General features: G+C 42.3%; 1 protein-coding gene and 1 long non-coding RNA gene across 8 annotated transcripts in view; one reads left to right on the top strand and one right to left on the bottom strand.

Annotated features, from left to right (window-relative positions):
• prp4k (pre-mRNA processing factor kinase PRP4K) overlaps window positions 1–6,741 on the top strand; it is a 30,585-nt gene extending 23,844 nt beyond the window's left edge. The window contains exons 15-18 of one of the 7 annotated variants that reach the window (XR_010005165.1): window positions 214–1,601; window positions 2,610–2,694; window positions 3,489–3,534; window positions 4,318–6,741. Coding sequence is in view for 2 of the 7 variants with exons in the window: in XM_062977665.1 (XP_062833735.1) it covers window positions 214–417 (204 nt within the window). In the remaining 5 variants the exon portion in view is untranslated. Of the gene's footprint in view, window positions 1–213 lie in introns of all 7 variants that reach the window. The other 6 variants (XR_010005168.1, XR_010005164.1, XR_010005166.1 and 3 more) reach the window with 6 other exon arrangements.
• Window positions 6,742–8,491: 1,750 nt separating this feature from the next.
• On the bottom strand, window positions 8,492–22,875 carry LOC134298215 (uncharacterized). The gene is made up of 4 exons (XR_010005169.1): window positions 22,629–22,875; window positions 22,486–22,535; window positions 13,007–13,086; window positions 8,492–9,545 (listed from the first exon to the last, which is right to left on the bottom strand). It is a non-coding gene; the product is annotated as an uncharacterized LOC134298215 (long non-coding RNA).
• Window positions 22,876–23,284: the final 409 nt, after the last annotated feature.

Here is a 23,284-nt window from a genome sequence, read left to right as displayed (position 1 = left end):
TAGGTTTTGCTATATTGACACGTCTAAAGCTTGTGAAAGATTGGCAGTTCTTTTAATGTTCTCATTATTTTCATGTGATGTACTCTATTCTAGAGCCAAATGACATGCCTGTTCTATATTTTGTGAAATGCTGCTCTTAATTGGAATGTATATTTTTGTACTGTTTTTGTCATTGCTTTTTCTGAAAGTGAATATTGAATGACTTTTTTTTAGGAAAAAGTCACTGTCATGAGCACCATTAACCCAACAAAGGACCTGCTAGCAGATTTGATTGGGTGCCAACGCCTTCCCGAAGACCAGCGCAAAAAGGTTCACCAGCTGAAGGACTTGTTGGACCAGATCCTCATGTTGGATCCTGCAAAGCGGATTAGTATCAACCAGGCACTGCAACATGCCTTCATCCAGGAGAAAATTTAAATCCAGTGAAGATATTCAAAGGGTTTGAATAGTTAATATACAAAGACTGATGAAATTTCACAGCAGTTGATAAATGTACATATAACATATAAATAATTTCCTGGCAAAGTTGAGGAAGAGTGATATGTGAGTTAACACGAAGTCGGATATTTCTTTTAGAAATGTTAGATTACTGGCTCTTGTGTTTACCCTTTTCACTGTAGAACTGTTTTAATTGCCACAACTGCACAGAAATACAATGCTAATGTATATGGTTGCAGTTCTATAATATAATATATATACATATATATATAAAAATACATAGGCATACTCAAAAATACAGATGCACATGCACACTGTCCTTTCCATCCCTCCCTCCCTCTCTAAAATACATATAAACAAAGCGACTGTTAGCAAATAACAGTTTAGACCGGGTGGTTGATTGTGGTTTTTAGCAGAATTGGCATCATTTGGGTCTCTGAGAAATGGCCAGCGTAAATGCTGTTTATATTGCGTTTTCCTAGGTGTGCGTGCAGGCCACAGCAGCATGCCCTTGGTGTGTAGTCATTGCCGAAGGGGGCCTGTTCCTTCTTGCGCCTGCCCTGCAGGGATGGCCTCCTCTTTTAAAGCAGGTTGCGTACAACTTTCAGTACACTGAAGGTAAGCTAAACCATCAACATCGCTGGTGTTTTAAGATGTTAACTGTACTGGAACAACTGACAAATAAGGGCTTTGTAGCAGAATTCCCTGCATGTTTTATAAATGAACTTGTTTTTGTTTTCTGGCATTACAACTGTGGCATAATTCCAACTTCTGTTTGATCATCACATTCGAAGAAAAAAATGGGGGAATGTGCACTTGATGGAGAGAGCGCCTTCAGTGTACTGTTTATTACTTTTGTTTCTTTAAAAACATCAACTTGCTATATAGACTTTATACCTTTTATGAAAGACAGTTCAGACTTGAGAAAAGTCAATTTACTAACAAATGTTCAGCTTTGGTTCTAAAAGAACACCCTTTCTCATGGCCAGATAGAAAACATCGTAATTCAATTTTTAACTATTTGTATGTCATTTGAAAGTGTACTGCTTTATGCTGCAGGTGTTTTTTGTTTGTTCATTGTTTTCATTCTTTGTGATCATGTTGTCTTTCAATACAGGCATAAACCTTCCACTCTTGAGCAAAGCAGCTGCTTTTTAAAAGCGGTAATTGCTTCTTTACCTTTTATTTCTTTTGTAAATGAAGCTTTCTTTAAGAAATGTGACTTTAAAGTGTTGTCTCTTGCATAAAAACAGTTGACTTTCACTTATTGTAAAGTGAAGATTGTTTTGCTGCATGTAAAGTGGACCATGCAGATTTCTGTATGTTTTCAGTATGCATCATTAGATAATAAAAGTCTTTTGTGAACAAGGCATTGGTAGCCATTTTTAAAATATTTTTGTTTCCAGTGTGGCTGACTCGGGTATCTATAAGAATTTCTTTTATTTCGATAGCCCCTTAATTGTAGCAGTTACTGAATAAATGTGAACCTTTAAAAGCGATACTAGACTTAATTGTCAGATTTTGCAATATAAATGCTGTCCCCACCCCCAAGCATCCTACATATTCTAGGGTAATTTTAAAAAGGAAAAAAGCATTTAAATATGTAAGTCGGAATAGCAGTTTTAGGTGATCAGAAGCGTCTTGATTTAGCAGTAGAGCAAACGAGCATCAGCAATTACAGAAGCAGAATCGAGCTTGTAAGAGTTACAAAAAACCTTATTGAAAGAAATATGTTTATATAGGAAAGAACCTAGCTCTCTTAAATATCAAGCTCTTCGGAGACTTCTTCTCGCACCATACTCCCAGGAGAAGAACAAAATGGAGGACTCTGGGGTCTTGCCATATGGCTGAAACTTGAATAAAAAAGGGCATCTCCCTGAGAAGTATCAGTCTAACAAATAGGAGATAACAAAAGAGAAAGAGAAAGGGAGACAGCAGGCAAGGAGGACAATGAGAGAAAGGCTTTCCCCTGCCAGCTAACTCACCTGCTTATTTTATTTCCTTGATGAGGACTGTCCCTATTCATTTGTGCAGGATGTGAGTTCCAACACAGATACTATCTGCTTTCACTGTAATGAAATATTTTCCTGTGCGTTACTGGATTGAATGCAGGTTTTAACTAATGTTTGTGCTGTTTTTCTTACTTTTCCTTTTTGATGGTGCTGAGAGAGACAAAGGAAGGCAAGTCACAGGCCACTCAACGCCTACTCCAGGGGGTCTGGTTTGCTGAGACACCAACTTCACCTTCCTAACAAGGTTATTTCTGACAGCATGTGTAGATAAAAATTTAGCAACCAGTTAAACAATAGTTCATTGTTCATCGTGAAGATACTCAGCTAAATCAATTAATATTTGCCAGTTCAGGTTTTGTTCAATAAGCAGTTCCCATAGTGTCATATTCTTCTATATATATTCTTTTTCATGTATGCTGAACAAGATTATGAAGGCACCCGAAATCTAAATGTTTTGTACGAAACGTTTTTTAAATAGGACTTTTAAGGACCTACCTAGGTATTGTCACATTCCGTGTGACATTTCCATGATGCTTCTTGTCTGTGGGGTGCTCACAATGAATTCTCTCCCCACCATGCTAAAAATAATGAGCGAACAAGGTATAGCAAGTGATATACTACCTGCCTGTTTTGAGCCTCTACCCTGACTCCGCTCCAGCTTAAGTTAATTCGAAAGGTAGTAAATGTATATTTTTGTCAACTTACTTAAAATATTTCTTGTTCGTGCAGGAGACAGAATGCAGCTTTCACTCTCACTGAAATGAAGACGTAGATTACTTGATAGTTATTTGCACACAAAGTAATGTGTCGCACTGCTTTGGCAACAGAACTCCAGCCTCTCTTGCACATCTGATGGCAGTTTTACACAGATGTCATACAAATTCTATTTCCTCTACGATTGTTTCGTATCCCTCTTTACAAAATTTGAAAAGAGTTGGTCATACCAACTCCAGTAGCAGCTGCAGTCAGCCATATGGCTACAGAATTTTTAATCTCACAAAAACCAAGTTGCTTGTTTACTTATTCTTTGTGTTATAGGTGCTGCTCAAATGAAGACGATGGCAACCAGAAGACATGAGCAAAGGTTTCTGTTCTATAAAAGATATGAAAAACATTCTTCATCTAGTTATGTCTAGTTTTCTGTTCACAGCACACAAATATAGGCTTCATTTACACTTCTTTGCCTTGCTGGCAGTTCTTAGCTTAGTACTGTTGTGGTGTTGCTATGTAAAATGTGTCTGTTTCATTTCTGGGTGATGTGATTTTGTTGTGATAAAATTGAGGTAGGCATTATTTAATATTTTCAACATTTTATTATCATGCCTTCTCTAATACAAAGGCAGTAACATTTGGTAAACTATGCTGATGTAATCACTAATGTCCTGTTTAGAAACAGATAGCAAAAGGAAATACTTATGAATATCAGAGCATCGATTTCTGTTTGCATTGGCGGGAAAAATATTGGTATTGTTGTGACGAGTCAGATGTAAGGTGTCTAGAGATTTTTCAGACCTTTACACTTAAGGTCTAGATGTGTGTGAATTACTTCCCCCAAATCCTATCCTGGTAAATCTGTTTGTACGTCAATGGGATGGCTTTCACAAGGAAACCAAGTTAACAAAAAAATCTTCCAAAATGAGAATATAATTATTTGCAGGCCTACCAAGTTGAAATTCAAAATCCTGCTCTTCCAGTTGAGTAGAACATTAGGAAATGCATCTTGAGAATGGCTTATCTATTTCTGTTTCTCGTTGTTTGTGCTGCAGTATAGATTGAAAAGACAAGAAAAGGATATTTGGGAATTATGATTTTGGTGCATCAAGTTGATATTTGTTTTTGCTAATGATATCTTTTCCTTCCTGTGTAGGGTAAGTGGCAGAAAATCTCTGAAACATTTGCATGGCATGAAGTGGGCTCAAGACGCAGATATGTCTGTGAAAACATAAAAAGAAGGCTTGGATCTGAAATGTGGCAAGCTGTAACGTAAATGTCTGCACCAGTATGAAGCTGCAGTTTGTTTCAAGATAACAGCTTTTACTGTTTAATTTCAACTTCGTCAAAATGTTTTGATAAATGTGATAGCCTTTATTCCTTTTGTACTTACTCATGCAGGATTCTGTTAATTGTTAGATAACATTGCAATAGCACTTTCTTGCACTGCATTTCAAGCATTATAGTGTGTTGCTCATTGCTTTAGTAGGCTTGCTCAAAGACACCATAGACTCCCAATTTCTCTTTATTTCTTCTGGGAGAGAGCGCCTATACTCTCATTACAGGGAGTTGTTCCCTTCCTGAAATCTCAGTTAAAATGACATTTTTCACAATTTACCTCCATCAAAATTGGAGATGGCATCTTTTCCAAGGCCTACCCTTATCAACTGTAGCGGAGAAGAACCCCTGTTGTTTGATGAGCAGAGATGACAGGAATTTCTTTGGAAAGGGAGGAGGAGCAAAACCATTTGCTTAAAGTTGCTCCTTTCAGTGTTAATCATCTGGTGCTTGCAAGTACAAGGTGATATCACTTTGTTCGTCCTTCCTCCTAAGGAAGAGGGAAGACTGGTGTTGTCTGCAAAAACAGGTTAAGCCCCTTTTATCCAGAAACCTGGAATGAAAAAAAGTTTTTTTGCCCGCAACCACCTGCTTCCACCTTGAAGACAGAGGTTGCAGCATTTCTGCTTTTATTCATATTTCAGATCCTCAATTTCCTCCTAGGTTCACAAATCTGGAAAAATGAACAAACAGAAGTGCTGCATTTACCACCTCAAAGGTGGAAGTTGGCAAAAAGAGCTGAAGAGCTGAAAGAGAAAGAGTGCCACAGCTGCAGACTTGAAGGCAAAAACAAGTGGCTAGCAGCAATAAGTAAAACATCCCAAAATATGGAACACTTTTGGTCCTAAGCATTTGGGGATACCCAACTTGTGCCACATCCTTTCAGGTCACTCTTGAGAGTGATGCTTGGGATGCCAGTATGTTATCTGATCAGTGGAAATCTGAAGATCTAGGCCCAACCCCAACTCCACTTTAGGTCTCGGAAAATATCCTAGTGTCTGGAAATAGATGCGGCATTAATGGGGACATGTGTCTTTCTAAAACAATACATTTTAAGCCAAACTGAAGTGTCACCTCACCAATGCATGTTGTTACAAACTACCACCACTGAGGCTATTTTTCTGCTTCTTTTCTTTATATTAACTGTCAGCCTTTTCCCATAAAGTAATTGCAGTTTATACTACAAGTTATTATATGATACAGCCTTGAAGGTGTTTCAGAGATGCTGTTTTAAAAACAACTTTTTTTAAATGTAGAAGGTAAACTTCTTTAGACATAGCCTCAATGAGAAAAAAATATTTTAAATGTGTACTATTTTGCCATTATCCCTGAGTTGAAGATAAAGTGTAGCATATCTGATAATAGACTCAGAAACGAATGCTACAAAAATGTTAGTTTTTTAAAGGCAGCCTTCAACACAGCCTTCAGATGAGGATAGACAACTCTGTCATTCTAACCTGCACAGCTGCCTGGAAAGTTGTAGTCAAATTAAGCTTCTTTTATCAGAATATACAATTAACAATTTTCTCAAAAATAAAAAAATATCTAAGTCGGGAAAGTACATGATATTTTTATAAAGACATAAACAGATTTTTGACATCTTAATACATCTTAATACATCTTATACATACAATCATTAAACAAGTTAGCATTTTGCATATTCCAATGTAAAATTTCGATGATCATAATCTTCTATCCATCTAGTTTTGAACTTTCCCCTCTTGAAACATACTATGCTTATATTCCTATTCCAGTTTTCTATCTATTTAAGTACATTCTGTTTTATTATTATTCCCATACTGTTTTCTTGTGCCACCTTCACCTGGACCAACTTGTCTTAGCTAGTTAGGCGTTTTTATAGCCAAACGTTTCTTTGTTCTGTTTTGATCTGTGTTCTTCTGCTCTTCAGCTTTAAATAGAAGCAAAAACAGATAAAACACGTTTTAAAAGATGGTGGAAATATCAAATTTTTCATTCAAAGCTTTAGAATTGCTGTTGCTGTTTATTATTTCATCCTTGTTAAGAATAACCACCAATTAGCAACTTTAACTGAGTAAAAATCAATTGCTGCAGAAGTGCATATGCTTTTCCTTGCTGTAAGCACCAAGTACTTACAATAAATATTGACAGTCAATGATCCGTTATTCTCGATACAAATACCCCACATTTGTGGAACTAATTGTAGTGTCTGTTATAAGTCTTACTGGGTTTTGTTAAATAAATACTCAGTTGATACCTTAAAGCCTTCTGTGTTTTGCTTTGAGATACTTGATATAAATATCCTTTATCATTCACTTCATGATGATATGAAACACTTTTATGGGAAATTCAAAAGCTGCCTTTAGTTTGATTTGTCAGTTCATTTACTTGGAAATGAGAGTATTTGGACTTGTATATTTTCAATTTTATGAAATCCCCACTTGCAAGTTTACAACCTTTGGCGATCTTAGGGGAAGATTTGTTCAGAAAGGACTTTGCCTTTACCTTATTTAAAGCTGAGAAAATGTGACTTGCCCAAGGTCACCCTGTGGATTTCCATAGCCAATTGGAGAGCTGAATTCTAGTCTCCATAGACATAGCCCAATGCTCTAGCTGCTGTACTACACTGGTTCACCATTTCCCTACACATAAAGACAAAACTTGAGACTTCACTTTCTTGAAAGACATATGCAGAGAATTAAGTCCTACTCAGAGGAAACATTAATACTTATAGTCAAAGACATTTCAGTTTTCTCTGAAAAAGGATCATATTGTGAATAACTTTATACAATAGACTTAGCAACTGTGGTCCCAATTTAGACTGGACTCATTGAATCAATGAAAAATTGGCACTTAAATTAAGTGGGAGCACTTTAGGACCAGGTCTTGAATTTAGGTCAAAATATTTGCCTTCAAGGCATATATTTTGTTAATGAACACATTGGTATACAGAATTTTAAAGTTCCATATTGCAGAGATTCAGTATCTGGATAGTTTTTTCACCCTCGTCTATTCAGGGCTGCATGTTTAGTGCCCTTTCATAGAAATGATTAAATGAATTAAATATGTTTTCAGACTAATTTCCTCTATTTTAACATAGAGGAAGCAGGAATTCCAATTGTCATGACTATCAGCATATGCAGTTTTAGAGTAATGTAGCATAGTAGTCACACCCAGCCTTACGATGAGTGGATTAGTGTACTGCAACAAGAATATTCAAGTGACTGCTTCTGTTGAGGGATACGACCACTTCATTCTTTCCCAACATAATCTGCAGCTGCAACAAAAGGCACAGCATTTTTGTTCCCACTGAGCATATTCAGTCTTCATTGAGTAACATTTTGCACAGTTGTATTAGCCCAGATTGCATTTAAACCTTGGTGTTCTCTTGGTTTGCTAACAGCTCTTTAAACAAGGCCTTCCTTATCCAGGTGGCAAGATGGTGTTTTCCATCCTGTGTTATCCATCTTTCTAGCGGCACATGCTTCTGTCCTCAATTTTCTGGGAACATTGAATCCCCATCAAAGTGTATTGGAAGGACCATCACTGTTTCCTCTGCGAATTCTACTTGTAATCCTACAAATAGCAACAGGGCTGGCTTGAATTTGCTGATAGTGTCTTGTGGATGTTGCCATTTCCACCATATTTTGTATACGCATTTCAAAATATTAGAAGAGATGTCAGAAATGGCACCCCTTTCCTACAGTTAATAATGACACAGACTGCAATAGCTACAGGATGGCAAGGCCTTAATTGCTTCTGTATTGTCCCAACTCCATATGATAATGCAATATCATATTCAGAGATGTCTAGTAATGCCAATTGCAGTAGGGAAACAGAAAGGTATTTCTAAACCTTTACTTTGGTATATTTTAATAGAGAGTACCATTCTATGAACATGGTCCTGAAATGTTATGCCTCATATTTGGCTTTCTGTATATAGGACATTTTTGTATTGATCATTCTGTTGAGTTCAGTTCATATCAACAACTGAAAAAATAATACATAATAACTTGAAAGTAATACATAATAAATTTAATTAAGATATACACATCTGTGTTTCCCCCACCCCGTCAGTTTCCCTTTGTTGTGAGAACTCTGGCATATCATTAGACCATTTTGTGTATATATGAGCACAAACATAAGGACCTTCAAGGATGTTGCAAAAATCATTATTTAAACACTACCATTTCTTTAATTTATGAAATATTAACTGAAGTACCCAATTTAACATTGTTTTAAAAAAAAATTAGTTGCACAGTCAGGCAAATCCTTGTTATCTTGAGCCCCTTATTGCAAAGTCCACACTGATCTCTCTGCACCCCAGTATAAATTCACCCTATGACAATTTACCTGGGTAGCAAATCCCTTTGCAGCCATCTTTTAGTGTTTCTCCCACTCTTGATCAAATATTCCTTTAGCCTTTTCTGCTCCTAACCTACCCAACATTACCTGGCAATTCTCTCTTTCTCTGCTATAGTCTAGTTCAGTGTGGTCCAACCTTTAGTTAACCAAGGGCCAATCAAACTTTAGTATAGGAATGTGAGGGCCAGAGACATTCCAGAAAGAAAACAAATTACATAATATTTAATTACATAATTAAAATATTTTTCCAGTAAGAAGGGCAAGGGCCAACAAAAATGAATTGGTGGGTCACATGCGGTCCACGGGCTGCAGATTGGACCACACTGGTCTAGTTAACCAAATCAAGCCAGTCCTCTTTGCATATGATGCAAAGTACTTGTTCATTATGCAAATTATGTGGATCATAATAGGATTCACTCAGGCCCCTTCTACACTACCATATAATCCAGATTATCAAGGCAGATAATCCACATCTTTTTTGGATTATATGAGTACACTACCATATAATCCAATTCAAAGTAGATAATCCGGATTTTATATGGCAGTGTGGAAGGGGCCTCAGGTGTTGTCTTCTGAGTCCCAGAATAAGAAACTGGATAATATCTCTTCATAAAGGGATGCACCAGCGGATTAGTGGGGATGACATTTGTAGGAACTTCATTGGAGTTAGATGGCATTTGTATGGAAGGTCCAGTGAAGTTTCTGTGGGAAAAATAGTGGTATTAGTGAAAATGAACATTGGCATTCATCTTAGAAAAATGAGTATGAGTCGTACTCTAGATGATGATGATGATGATGATGATGATGAACCTGCCTTCCATTAAGTGGCACAGTTTCACCCTATTCTATATTCTGTGGAGAACAGGGAAGGAAGTCTGCTTTTAGCATTGCACTCACACATACAGTATTAACCTTTCACTTACAGGCAAAATGCCCTACAATACATTCTGAAGTCGTATTTTAATGCTGTCAGTGAAGTAGTATAGACTTGCTAGTAGCAGACTCTTAGAAGTATGTTCCATGGCAGCCAAAAAGCACTATTCAAAGCAAGTATATTTCACTATTTTTTTAAACAAGATAGAATCACACTTAAGATCTTTTCTTTTTCTTTTTTTTTACTTTTTGGCAATGTTGAAAAATCTTCACAGCCACTGGGTAAAGGGTAGTTCACTCACTGCCATATTCAAATTCCAAGAAGTTTTATAGAAGTGATGGAACCAAAGGCGAAAGGAGGCGACCAAATATACATGATACAACTAAGGAGTTCAAACCTCTTGCTGCCAGTAAGCTAAAGCTTAGCAGAAGCATTTCAGCTTTAAAAAAATGAAATGGAAACAAAAATGAACCAAAATCAAAAGTTATGAAATCTCTAACTGAGGACATCATGGAAAAGGCCACAAAAGCATATGGGGAAACTCAAGGTCAAGTTTGGCTCCTGGCTCTGAGGTTCTCTACTGCTGCGATAGAATATAGCAGAAGAACCAAGGGAGGTAATCTCCCATCACTCAACAGTCCTTTGCAAAAACAATCACCAGTAGAATAAGACAACCCCTCAGCACTGGGAAGCTACCCTCTTTCCCCAAAAATAAGGCCTAACTGGACAAGTAGCCCTGGCATGATTTTTCAGCATGCTCATAATATACTCCCTACCCCAAAAATAAGCCTCAGTTAAGATTGTCAGCTAGATGGTAGTACATCCATTGCAACACATGATAGACATAATGAATTATACAATAATATTAATATGTTTTATTTATTGTGTCAAAGCAAATTGAGGGTACATTTATAATGTATTTAAAAACACAAAGTTAAAAACTTGGCATTATACTAAATATCTTTTGACAAGAAGTTGGCCACTTGGAGTGGCTCTGGTGTTGCTGTAAGATCCTCCATTGTGCATGTGGCAGGGCTCAGGCTGCATTGTAGTAAGTGGTCTGTGGTTTGCTCTTTTCCACACTCGCATGTTAAGGACTCCACTTTGTGGCCCCATTTCTTAAGGTTGGCTCTGCATCTCGTGGTGCCAGTGCCTTCCAAGTCACCCAGTCTTCTGTATGCCCAGGGGTGAGTCTCTCATCCGGTATCACCCATGAGTTGAGGTTGATTGGGAAAAATGAGAGAAGCCTCCCTGCAGGATCTTAACACATCCGGGCATCCCCTGGGCAAGGTCTTTGTAGATGGCTGATTCTCTCACACCAGAAGCAACTTTTAGCATGCAACCCAGTATGTAATTAAATATGAATAAATGTTACTGACATTATATTCTGATGATGTTCCATAAGCAGATGGCATTACTTTAATTGAATAAATGTCGAGTTTTCTATTTGAATAAATTAAAAAATGTAGATTGTTGTACATGAAAAAAACATTCCCTGAAAATAGGTGTCTTTTGGAGAGAAAAAATAACATTATGTAACAAAATTTGAAAAAAAATCTGTTGCTGGTTTGAAAGTGTCATTCCTGTTTAATTGTGCGATGCTTACTTTCAAAGTACAGTAGAGTCTCACTTATCCAAGCCTCACTTATCCAAGCCTCTGGATAATCCAAGCCATTTTTGTAGTCAATGTTTTCAATATATCATGATATTTTGGTGCTAAATTCATAAATACAGTAATTACAACATAACATTACTGCGTATTGAACTACTTTTTCTGTCAAATTTGTTGTATAACATGAAGTTTTGGTGCTTTATTTGTAAAATCATAACCTAATTTGATGTTTAATAGGCTTTTCCTTAAACCCTCCTTATTATCCAAGATATTCGCTTATCCAAGCTTCTGCCGGCCCGTTTAGCTTGGATAAGTGAGACTCTACTGTAGTTGTTATACTCCAGCAACTTATTTTTGGCCACCACAAACTATGTGGAATTGGTTAAGACTCTGTGAGATACCACTGAAAAATTATAGCAAAATGTGCTGCAAAATGTCATGCAAAAACAAAGTTTTATGCAATTTAATATTTTTTTTCTATGTCTTTATGATAGAACGAATTGGGAAATGACAAAAATAATGCTACATACTGTAATAGAAGACATATTCTATACTTCTTAGCTGGTATGGCAGCTAAGAAGAAGCATATTTTTGCAGAGTGGATTTCATATTTCCATTTTTCAATTTCACTTTCAGTAAGTTTGCAATATATAAATGTTTAAAACTGTTTTACTGACTAGAAAATAAAATGATTGCATGAAATGATTGGACAGCAGTTTATTTATAAAAATATTATTGTGATATGTTTAGAAAAACCATTGAGGGTAAGAGCCAGCACAGGAAAAGGCATGCTGTTTTCACTGTCTGGCAAAAGGTCTTTTCTCTTCTAAGCAGTTGCATTATGTAAGAAACGCAACACTGTATCATTCTAGTTGTTTAAAAATTATTATTTATCCTTATTGATTGCTTAATCTTGCAGGTTTTAGTCTTTTTTGCTAGAATTTCTTTAATTTGCTGGCAGAACCTATTTGAAGCATGTTGACACACAAATGACAAACAATGACACGTTAGTCTGGATAACCTTTTCAGTTTCTTCCAACTCTCTGATTCTGTGAAAACATTATATGCACTCAATGAATATATTATAGTTCATGAAAAACAAATAATTAAATTTCACGTCAGCATATTATATAATTGAGGAGCCCCGGTGATGAAGTGTGTTAAAGCACTGAGCTGCTGAACTTGCAGACCGAAAGGTCCCAGGTTCAAATCCTGGGAGCAGAGTGAGCGCCCGCTGTTGCTCCAGCTTCTGCCAACCTAGCAGTTCGAAAACATGCAAATGTGAGTAGATCAATAGGTACCACTTCGGCGGAAATGGTAATGGCGCTCCATGCAGTCATGCCGGCCACATGACCTTGGAGGTGTCTATGGACAATGCCAGCTCTTCGGCTTAGAAATGGATATATTGGATCCATGACTGTGAAGAAATGACTGGGGAATGAAGGGACCTTGAGACTGGTACATCCAATGCTTGAGCTGCCCCAGTATATTCCACCCCAAACACGGCTCCTTTTTTTATCTTTAATTCCTGCAAAGTATCCATACTATGCAACAGGGATTTACATTGCCCAAATATGACTTATAAAGGAAGGAGTGGTTTAATGCTTCTTTTGCCCTGCCTATCCCCCAGTTCTATTTTAATCTCGCTTAAAAGGCAAAGAGAATGCAGTTCTTTACCTGCTCACTGACTTATTCTTCTGATTATGCGTAAGGCTCCAGGAATTAAATGACATTTGTTTGTTGCTATTTGAATAGTGCTGAAAAAGATAAAACATTTGAAGAAAAAATGCCCTCTATATATAGCTCAGAACAAGCAATGGGTAAAATGTATCATGAAAATATCAAGGCAAAGATATGCCACCTTCTCTGCCAAAGAGTGCAGGTTTCTGATATGCGGCTGCCCAGAGCTCTTGGGAGGCATTCCTCTCAGCAGGAGGATATAGCGGGACACTGCGTCCTCCTACCAGGAGGATGGTGTAACTCTCGGGAAAGCTCTGGGCAGCTGCATGTGACTACAGGATCAAAGGAATGACCCCACTGGGCCGCATCCAGCTCACGGCCAGAGTTTGACCAGCAATCCACAACACTTAACAGATCACGTAGTCAAGATTCAAGGTTTAAATTGCACTTTTTGCAAAAATGCTGAGGAAATCTGACAAAATCACATCTAAAAGATTGCTGTGGAAATCACACCAAAAGAATGCTTGATGGAAACTGCAGAAATAAAGACCAGACAAATCGCACACAGAAGAATTGTTATGGCTAACAATTTCATCCACTGGACGACCTTGGAAATATTTCTAGGAGAACATGCAAGTTTAGTACTTACTTTCATGGATTGCTTATTTGATGACTTTGAAACTTGATTTGCTAGAGCATTGTGTTGTCGACCGCGTTTCTGGGGGATCGGGCCCCTTAAGGAGAGAGCCGATCCGGTCCTGAGGGAACGGACCTTGGCGAAGCCAAAAGAAGAATATAAGCCGCAATACAACCTGAAGCCTGAAATGAAGAAGGTCCGCCAAGTTGAAGGAAAATCCGCCAAGGAGTTTTTATTGAGCAATTCAGCTGAAAAGGACGCTAATAGCGATCATTCAATCTACTAGCGTAACATATGTTTCAAATAAAGCCATATTTATACAATGTTTCGGTCTGACAGCCCTTTGAATTTCCCGCCCCGCTTCCCCGCCCATCTGATCGCGGATAGGCTGGGAGGTTGAACGAGGCGGGCTTTCGTTTCCCGCCTTGCTCTGCTGGCCCAATGGGGAGCCGCTTTTTGTCCCCACCCGGGCCAATCAGAGAGGAGGAGGCGGGAGCTATTAAAACAATGAGGTGACCGGATAGATTAATCCTGACCCGGCCGATTTCTAAAGGAATTAATGGCACCCATCAAGGGTGTCCGGGGTCCTGTCACGTTCTCAGATTTTAGATATGCCTTGGGGTGTCAGACGGGAAGTGGTGATGGGTGGTGATGAGCCGTCATTGACGGCCCCACAGGGTGCCTTCCTGCGGCGTCCTGGCCTGGGATATGACAATGTTTGCCCTGGGGGTGAGTCACCTTTAGGAATTTGGGTGACTCGCCCTATATTGTCCATGCGATCGGAATGAGATTGGATTAAACTGTGGCAGATTATCCTTTGGTTTTTGGGAAGGGAGGTCTGGGTCATAGGGCTAGAGTTCATGTTGGGGTCATAATATTTCCCATTTGATTTCATGATTTGGCAATTATATGGGATAGAATGAAAATTAAAATAAAGTTGGAACATAAACCCTGCTGGGAAGAATACATATTTTCCGGGGATCCCAAAGAGTACAAATACATATAGGCAGATAGATAGATTTCAAGGAAATAAAGGAGAATCCATAAAGGTGGGGGTTACATTGCACAAAGGGGAACCATGGATGATATAATCAATTGAAAACATTTGATCAGAATGAGGTTTACAACATCTGGGGGACCCAATATGGAAATTCATAAGAGTGGAGTTCTAGCAGCATGATTTCACAATTCATGAAGTTAGCCCAACGATTAGAAATTCATACAACAGTGAGTCATGAGAGTGTCCAAGTACATAGAATATGAGAATTCACAAATACATGAGGAAAAAGAGTTCATCTGTGATGGGAGGAATTCGTAGAGGTGGCATGGGGAAGAGGCACATGTGGGTTGCAGTCTTTGGAAGTATAGGATTTCATAAGTCCAGGGGTAGGTCTGGGGAAGAGTGTTCTTCTCCTTCATAAAATCATGAAAAGTATGAAACGTGGAGGGCATCCGTCCGGGCACCCCCTGGCAGCTGCAGAGAGGGTAAGGGTACTTGGAGAACTATGTTTCCCCAGCGAGAGAGAGCGATCCCCCATCCCTAGTTCACAGAAAGGGGCTAGGGATCTCTTAAACCCATTCCGCGGGGAGAGGAAAGTCCGGGATAAGGCAGCAGTTTAGCTTGAAAGGAGCCGTCGGTCCCGTTTGACAGTCAGCTGTTGAGGTGCCGAAAACTGGACCGATTCCGGTTCTGCTGGTTGTCTTCGAGTCAGGAGCCTTAGAAAGGGTTAGGACTAAAAGAGGAGCGTTCTAGGGGTAATTTTGATAGAGATATGAGCCAATTTGTATCGTCCGCCATATTAATCTATGGCGGAGAAATCTCAGCCGGAGTTAAAGGGACGCGAGAGAGAGAGAAATTGCATGCAAAGGAAGGAGTCAGAGAAAAGATACAAAATAACCAGATAGAGAGGGTTACTGTTAAAATAAATGCTACTTTTATTGGGGGGATTTTGTTACATAGTTCAGGGAAGGGGAAAGTGAAATAAAAAGATCTCCTAATAATAGTCTGCTGCGGTCCCGTTCCGTTCCTTTTGTTGAGCGATCTACGGAACTCTCTGCTGCGTTTTCAAATCAATTTGAAAGCCGGGGCGACGGTTATCATACCCCCACTCGGGAGGGCGGGGCGAGATGGGCGGAGCCTATTTCGCCCCTGCCCTACCGCATAAGCATTATAACCTCTTAGCGGCAGCCTGGCCATCTGCTGAGAGGGGTTCGAATGGTTCTTTTTGCGACAAATTTGGAACAGAGCGGGCAAATGTGACCAGCAGCAGCCTATTATTAGAAGGAAAAGGACTACAGCTAGAAAAGAGGAGAAATCCTTTGCAAAACCGGGCTAGAATTGACAGGGAGGGTTAGAGAAGAAAGGAGAATTAGGGTTAGGGTTAGTACGCTGGACAGCTCCCAGCGCTGAAGGATAGGGGAAGAACAGGGAGAGAAATAGAGTGAAAATTAGGACTCACGGCTCCTGATTCAGCACGCCGGACAGCTCCCAGCAGGGAACCTAAGGTGTTCAGTTCTTCCGAGCGGGGGGGGGGGGGGTTGAAGTGAGGGCTGATTTGACAGCTGTCAAAGTGAGCTGTCAAATGTTTGTAGGTCCAAATGGGGGTGTTCCCGTGGTGCTAGAGGGATGGGATTTGGAGGGGTCCTCGGAGGGGGTCTTGTGCTTCCGTCTCTGGCGTTTGGTCTTTCTCCGGACCTCGGGAGGGTGTGGGTCAGGACAGCTTGCGGGCGGCGGGCCCTGAGGAGGTGTTTTCCGGAACAACACCTTCAGGTCGTCTCCCGGCTCAGCAGTCCACAGGTCTTTGTCTCCCTCACCGCTGGTGGGGGCCGGTTCTGGTTCTGGAGCACTCTTGATGGATCCTGGCATGGATTCCAGCACCTTGCAAGTGGTGTAGGAGGTCAGGAGGACTTCGAGGAGGTCGGGATGCCATCTTCACCAGGCGCCTCCTAGTGACCACAGCCAGGTCCAGCACCTCCACCCGGGAAGGGGGGTCCAAGGGGTAGAGAATGCCTCAAGACAGCAAAGAAAAGAGATCACGTGTCCCATCCCCACTCCCCTTCCCCCAAGACCCTAAGTGTGGAGGGTTAATTTTATAAGGAAGAATAAAAGGAGGGAAAAAAATGGAAATAAATCATTCATACCTTTTGGGACGTTTTCAATACTGAAGGTTCCTCTGGCACCCTCGCCGCCATGTTAGGGCTCCCCACTCGCGCCTGACCCAGCGGCCAACAGCGAGGGTCCTGTTCGTGGCTCCATGGGGACACACTTTTAGCCTCTGCCGCCTCTTCTCAGGTGAGGGGGGGTCGCCCTTACCTGCCAGCCTTCTCCTGGTCTCGTGGGGGCGCCCTTTCCTCCCTGCAGTTGAAGGGGGATGTTCTTCTGCTCAGGGTCAGTCTTACGATCGGAGCCAGCTTGTGGGTGGGGGCCTCATCACCGTGATGGCACCCCACTGGTTGCTCTCGCCTTATCTGAGCTGGGTTTCTCAGAGTCCCTTTATAGCCACAGGAGCGGATGATGGTCCTGGTAGTCCAGGTCGGAGTGGAGTGCCTTCCATGTGGGGTGCCAGGATCCCCATTCTACAATTCCCAACGGTCCCTTTTATACTGAGAGAGTGTTAGTAAAACCCCTAACCCATTGTATACACAGTCATTCAAGAAATAGCAAACAAGAGAGGGAGAGAGAGGAACAGAAAGCATAGCTCAAGGAAGAAAACCATGAGGAAGAGGAACAAAACTTGGTTCCCCACATTTTAAAGGACAGACAAAGCTCCAAAGTCAAGGCAACAAACAAAGAATACTACTCAGAGAACAGGGAAGCCCCAGGCAGGACTCAGCCAGTCTCTGAAGATGGAAGGTTTTCCAAAGATACACAATATCCCCCAGAGAGAGGGGGAGCTGAGAGGGAGATTCAAAAGGGGAGGGGTTTTGCAGGGTTGCCCAAAGGGATTGGGTGAAGAAAAAAGAAAAAGGGAAAGGAGTCTTTGAGGACACAGGATCCTTTAGTTTGAGCAAATTTCAAGGTGTGACCTGATGATTTGGAAAGAATGCCAGATCAAAGGTCCCACTTACAAATTGTAACCAACAAAAATGCAAATTGACAGTCTAAAAATTTATGTTCCTCTGGGATCTTTGGGGAGTTTCTGGAGTTTTTGGGTAAAGCTTTGAAAGCAAACAGAAAAGAAGAAGGAAAAAGGGGATTGAACGGTGACTCAAAAATTCAGAAGCAGATTGCTTTGAAAAGGAGGGAGAGAAGGGAAAATAATTCTTTGGAGAACTATTGGCCCAATATTCAGGCTTCAGATAAAACAGAGGTTGGCAATGGATGTCTTATGGTCTCTGAACAGTCAATTCCTCCTTCCTCTGATGGTCTCATCCCCCCCCCCCCGTTCCTCTGGCCAAAAAGGACGAGCGAGAGGAAGAGAGGGAGAGATTAAGGGAGGGGGGCCGCAAGGGGGAAGAAGTCTTGGGGTGGAAGGGAAAAAGGCTTAGAGGGATTCGGTTGGGGGGGTGGAGAGGAAATAGGAGGTTGGGAAACGGAGGGGAGATGGGGCTGAGAAAAAACAGAGGGCTGGGAAACGGAGGGGAGACGGGGGTAAATGGCAGGGAGTTGGGAGAGTGAGTCTGGGAGAGTGGGATCCCGGGAAGCAGAGGTTCCCTTGAAGGGTCGATTTGGGGGTTCTGGGTCGGTGCAGGACTCAGATCAGGGGAGAAAGCAGGGGATGAGGTGGGGCAAGGGATGGGGGTCGGGGTTGGTAAGGTGGGGGGGGGCAAGCAAATGTCTCCAGAAGTTCCTCTTCTGGTGGAGGCGGGAGGGGAAGTAGGTCTAGAGAGGAGCTTCTGAGGAGGGTAGGTTTGGAGCCCACGTCCCTGCATGGGAAGACTTGGACCCCCCTCCCCCCTTCCACTCTCCCTCTGGCTTAAGGCCATGAACATCGCAGCATAAGCAAGTTGGGACCACTTGCCCTTCCCCTGGCGAGTCACCTTAGGTCAACACTCCGAATTCGGCGACTCGAGCAAGGGGGGGGGCAAGCTGTTCCCCCTTCAAGGGCCCCAAGGGGCCACTTATGTGCTCTGAGTTAGCCCAACCTGGCCTGCACCATGTTTTTCGATGCAAAGCCCACCCCAATTGGCCAGGATCTTACCCAATGGAGAATCCCTGGGGATGTCTGCTGGGGTGGGACACCCTAGACGTGCTGAACAAACACCCATTCTTGGCTCAACCCCTGCCCAGTACCTGACAGTTAACGGAGTAACGACTCACCCAACCGGCTAGGTGCCGCTCGTCCTTCCGAGAGTTCCCTTCACCAAGACTGAATGGCTGGCGTCCGTGGAATCCGCAGGTGCCCCGGGAACACAACCGTTCCCCTACCCCGTGATTCTTGAACCTGTAATCTTACAAGCCAGACTGTTCTCACACGTCCCCCGAGCGCCAGATGTTCCCGCGTTTCACCAGGAATTTGTTACCGAGCCCTGATCCGAAGTGCAATACCTCCAGGGCTCCTCCCACCTGGGTCTCAACAACGGGGCCGGTTCCCTTTTATTTTTACAGGGCGTCCCCTGTTTCACGTTGGCGCCTTTCCTTCGAGGAGCTAAAAATCTGCTTCCTCCTATCTGGCTCCTTTGTTCAGTACCCTGAATCAGATCTGGAGAGAGAAAGGGGCTGCCAGGGAAATTTGGATGTGAAATAAGGTCAAATTGTTGGTCGGAGGGCCCTCCTTGCAGCCGTTTCTCTCCCCAACCTGTCCCAGAATATCTGGACCAAGGTCGCCGCTTGGAATTTTAGCCTAGAAATTGATCTTTGGAACTTCCAAGCAAGTCCCTTCGTGGTAAAGCCAAATTATGTTGTCGACCGCGTTTCTGGGGGATCGGGCCCCTTAAGGAGAGAGCCGATCCGGTCCTGAGGGAACGGACCTTGGCGAAGCCAAAAGAAGAATATAAGCCGCAATACAACCTGAAGCCTGAAATGAAGAAGGTCCGCCAAGTTGAAGGAAAATCCGCCAAGGAGTTTTTATTGAGCAATTCAGCTGAAAAGGACGCTAATAGCGATCATTCAATCTACTAGCGTAACATATGTTTCAAATAAAGCCATATTTATACAATGTTTCGGTCTGACAGCCCTTTGAATTTCCCGCCCCGCTTCCCCGCCCATCTGATCGCGGATAGGCTGGGAGGTTGAACGAGGCGGGCTTTCGTTTCCCGCCTTGCTCTGCTGGCCCAATGGGGAGCCGCTTTTTGTCCCCACCCGGGCCAATCAGAGAGGAGGAGGCGGGAGCTATTAAAACAATGAGGTGACCGGATAGATTAATCCTGACCCGGCCGATTTCTAAAGGAATTAATGGCACCCATCAAGGGTGTCCGGGGTCCTGTCACGTTCTCAGATTTTAGATATGCCTTGGGGTGTCAGACGGGAAGTGGTGATGGGTGGTGATGAGCCGTCATTGACGGCCCCACAGGGTGCCTTCCTGCGGCGTCCTGGCCTGGGATATGACAATGTTTGCCCTGGGGGTGAGTCACCTTTAGGAATTTGGGTGACTCGCCCTATATTGTCCATGCGATCGGAATGAGATTGGATTAAACTGTGGCAGATTATCCTTTGGTTTTTGGGAAGGGAGGTCTGGGTCATAGGGCTAGAGTTCATGTTGGGGTCATAATATTTCCCATTTGATTTCATGATTTGGCAATTATATGGGATAGAATGAAAATTAAAATAAAGTTGGAACATAAACCCTGCTGGGAAGAATACATATTTTCCGGGGATCCCAAAGAGTACAAATACATATAGGCAGATAGATAGATTTCAAGGAAATAAAGGAGAATCCATAAAGGTGGGGGTTACATTGCACAAAGGGGAACCATGGATGATATAATCAATTGAAAACATTTGATCAGAATGAGGTTTACAACATCTGGGGGACCCAATATGGAAATTCATAAGAGTGGAGTTCTAGCAGCATGATTTCACAATTCATGAAGTTAGCCCAACGATTAGAAATTCATACAACAGTGAGTCATGAGAGTGTCCAAGTACATAGAATATGAGAATTCACAAATACATGAGGAAAAAGAGTTCATCTGTGATGGGAGGAATTCGTAGAGGTGGCATGGGGAAGAGGCACATGTGGGTTGCAGTCTTTGGAAGTATAGGATTTCATAAGTCCAGGGGTAGGTCTGGGGAAGAGTGTTCTTCTCCTTCATAAAATCATGAAAAGTATGAAACGTGGAGGGCATCCGTCCGGGCACCCCCTGGCAGCTGCAGAGAGGGTAAGGGTACTTGGAGAACTATGTTTCCCCAGCGAGAGAGAGCGATCCCCCATCCCTAGTTCACAGAAAGGGGCTAGGGATCTCTTAAACCCATTCCGCGGGGAGAGGAAAGTCCGGGATAAGGCAGCAGTTTAGCTTGAAAGGAGCCGTCGGTCCCGTTTGACAGTCAGCTGTTGAGGTGCCGAAAACTGGACCGATTCCGGTTCTGCTGGTTGTCTTCGAGTCAGGAGCCTTAGAAAGGGTTAGGACTAAAAGAGGAGCGTTCTAGGGGTAATTTTGATAGAGATATGAGCCAATTTGTATCGTCCGCCATATTAATCTATGGCGGAGAAATCTCAGCCGGAGTTAAAGGGACGCGAGAGAGAGAGAAATTGCATGCAAAGGAAGGAGTCAGAGAAAAGATACAAAATAACCAGATAGAGAGGGTTACTGTTAAAATAAATGCTACTTTTATTGGGGGGATTTTGTTACATAGTTCAGGGAAGGGGAAAGTGAAATAAAAAGATCTCCTAATAATAGTCTGCTGCGGTCCCGTTCCGTTCCTTTTGTTGAGCGATCTACGGAACTCTCTGCTGCGTTTTCAAATCAATTTGAAAGCCGGGGCGACGGTTATCAATTGGATGATCCCATTTGTTTAGAATCAGGCTCTGCGTGCTTACAGAGGTCCCTCCAGACAGAAGACATTCCCACTAAAAAAAATGCTGACATAATTGGGTTTTTTTTTTCAGATGATAGCCTTCTTGGCTCTACAGTGCCTTAGTAGAAGTGGGAATCATATGAATTCTCAGGGTTGTGTTTCTAACTCATGGGTTGCTCTCAGTTTCAATTGGAAAAACAATCAGTGGAAAAATACAAACTGCTATTCTAGAAGCAGGGATTTCCCTTCTAAATACAAGCTCCCATTCAATACCTTCTAGAAGATTAGGGAATGCGAGTTTTAAAAAAAAAAGCTGGAAGAGAAACTCCACTTCTCCATCGTGGTCAACTGTGAAATATGCACATATGGTATCCCCCAGCTTATGCTGACAGCTTACGGAACCTTCTAGAGCTTTCCAGAACGTCTCTGGCAGAAGCCCCGCCCACTCCCCTATATATAGCCCATGCAAGGGGCTCCCGCCTCAGTTCCCTTTTTTCCGCTAGACAGCATAGAGAACTCTTCTACCTGATCTCTCTTCAAGAAACATAAACTGCCAAATGGCATCAGCAACATCCTTTAAAAGATGTTCCTCTTGTGGAGGTAAACTACCTGAATCTGATGGCCATGCAAAATGCCTTCTATGCCTGGGGGAAGGGCACGTAGTTCAATTATGTGCCATCTGCCAAGGTTTTACCCCCCAGGCCAGACGAAATAGAGATTCACGTCTCAAAGCCATCTTCTATGAACAGGCACTATTGCCTTCATCAGAATTGGAAAGTCAAATACCCATAACAAAACCAGCTTCCAACTCACAGACACGAGGGGGACTTGAGAAGAAAAAGAAACCAAAAGCTATAACTGCCAAAACGGCATGGCAAAATGGCGGCGGCTCTGGAACATCCATCTCCACCTCAGACAAACAAAGAAGATCGGAGCACTTACCATCCATTAATGGATCAATCATCCCTCAGCACCACCTCAAGGGTTGGCTGCTAATGAGGTAGAGAAAAATAAAAATCAATCCTCTTCTGCATCATTTGGTAATGAACTAACCCCCCTACACCAGGAGGCTAAAGAGACCTCACCTGAAATAACGGCTGAACATCAAAGGCCATTAATCGTCACGGGTTTGACACCCGCAATACCAACATTAGATGGTCCCGAAGGCCCAGATGCAGGCTGGGACAGATGCCAACCTCGTCCTTGCATGTGTTCGTCTTTGCTTGCCAATCCATCTTGGAGGAAGCATAGGAGCCGAAGCCCCTCCCAACGCTCCAGACGCTAGCATCGCAGCTGAAGCTCCTCCCAGTGCACCAGACGCTTGTGTTGGAGTTGAACCTTCTCCCAGTGCCCCAGACGCTCGCATCGGAGCTGAAGCTCCTCCCAGCGCCCCAGACACTCGCGTCGGAGCCGAAGCTCCTCCCAGCGCTCTGACAGGCAAAGAGGAGCACGGGTTAGCGCCTCCCCCTCCAGCAGCTGTGACTCGAATCCGAGTACAGCCTCCATGTTCTCTGGCTCGCAGCGCGTTCAGATCCAAGGAAGGCAGCATTTAGAAAGGAAGGAGAGGAAAGGACAAGGGGAATCATATGCCCATTGGTTATTATAACTATCCTCCTAATATGTGGCATATGTCTCCGTGTCAGGCTCACTTCAAAGGACCAGTCTGAACGCAGATCAAAGATAGCTGCTCTCAAATTCAATCTTTATTGAAGAATACATGACTTTGGAAAAGTCGAGAATG

This window comes from Anolis carolinensis, chromosome 4 (genome assembly GCF_035594765.1).
Source record: "Anolis carolinensis isolate JA03-04 chromosome 4, rAnoCar3.1.pri, whole genome shotgun sequence".
Lineage (NCBI taxonomy): Eukaryota > Metazoa > Chordata > Lepidosauria > Squamata > Dactyloidae > Anolis > Anolis carolinensis.
This window is presented reverse-complemented; position numbering and strand designations above follow the sequence as displayed.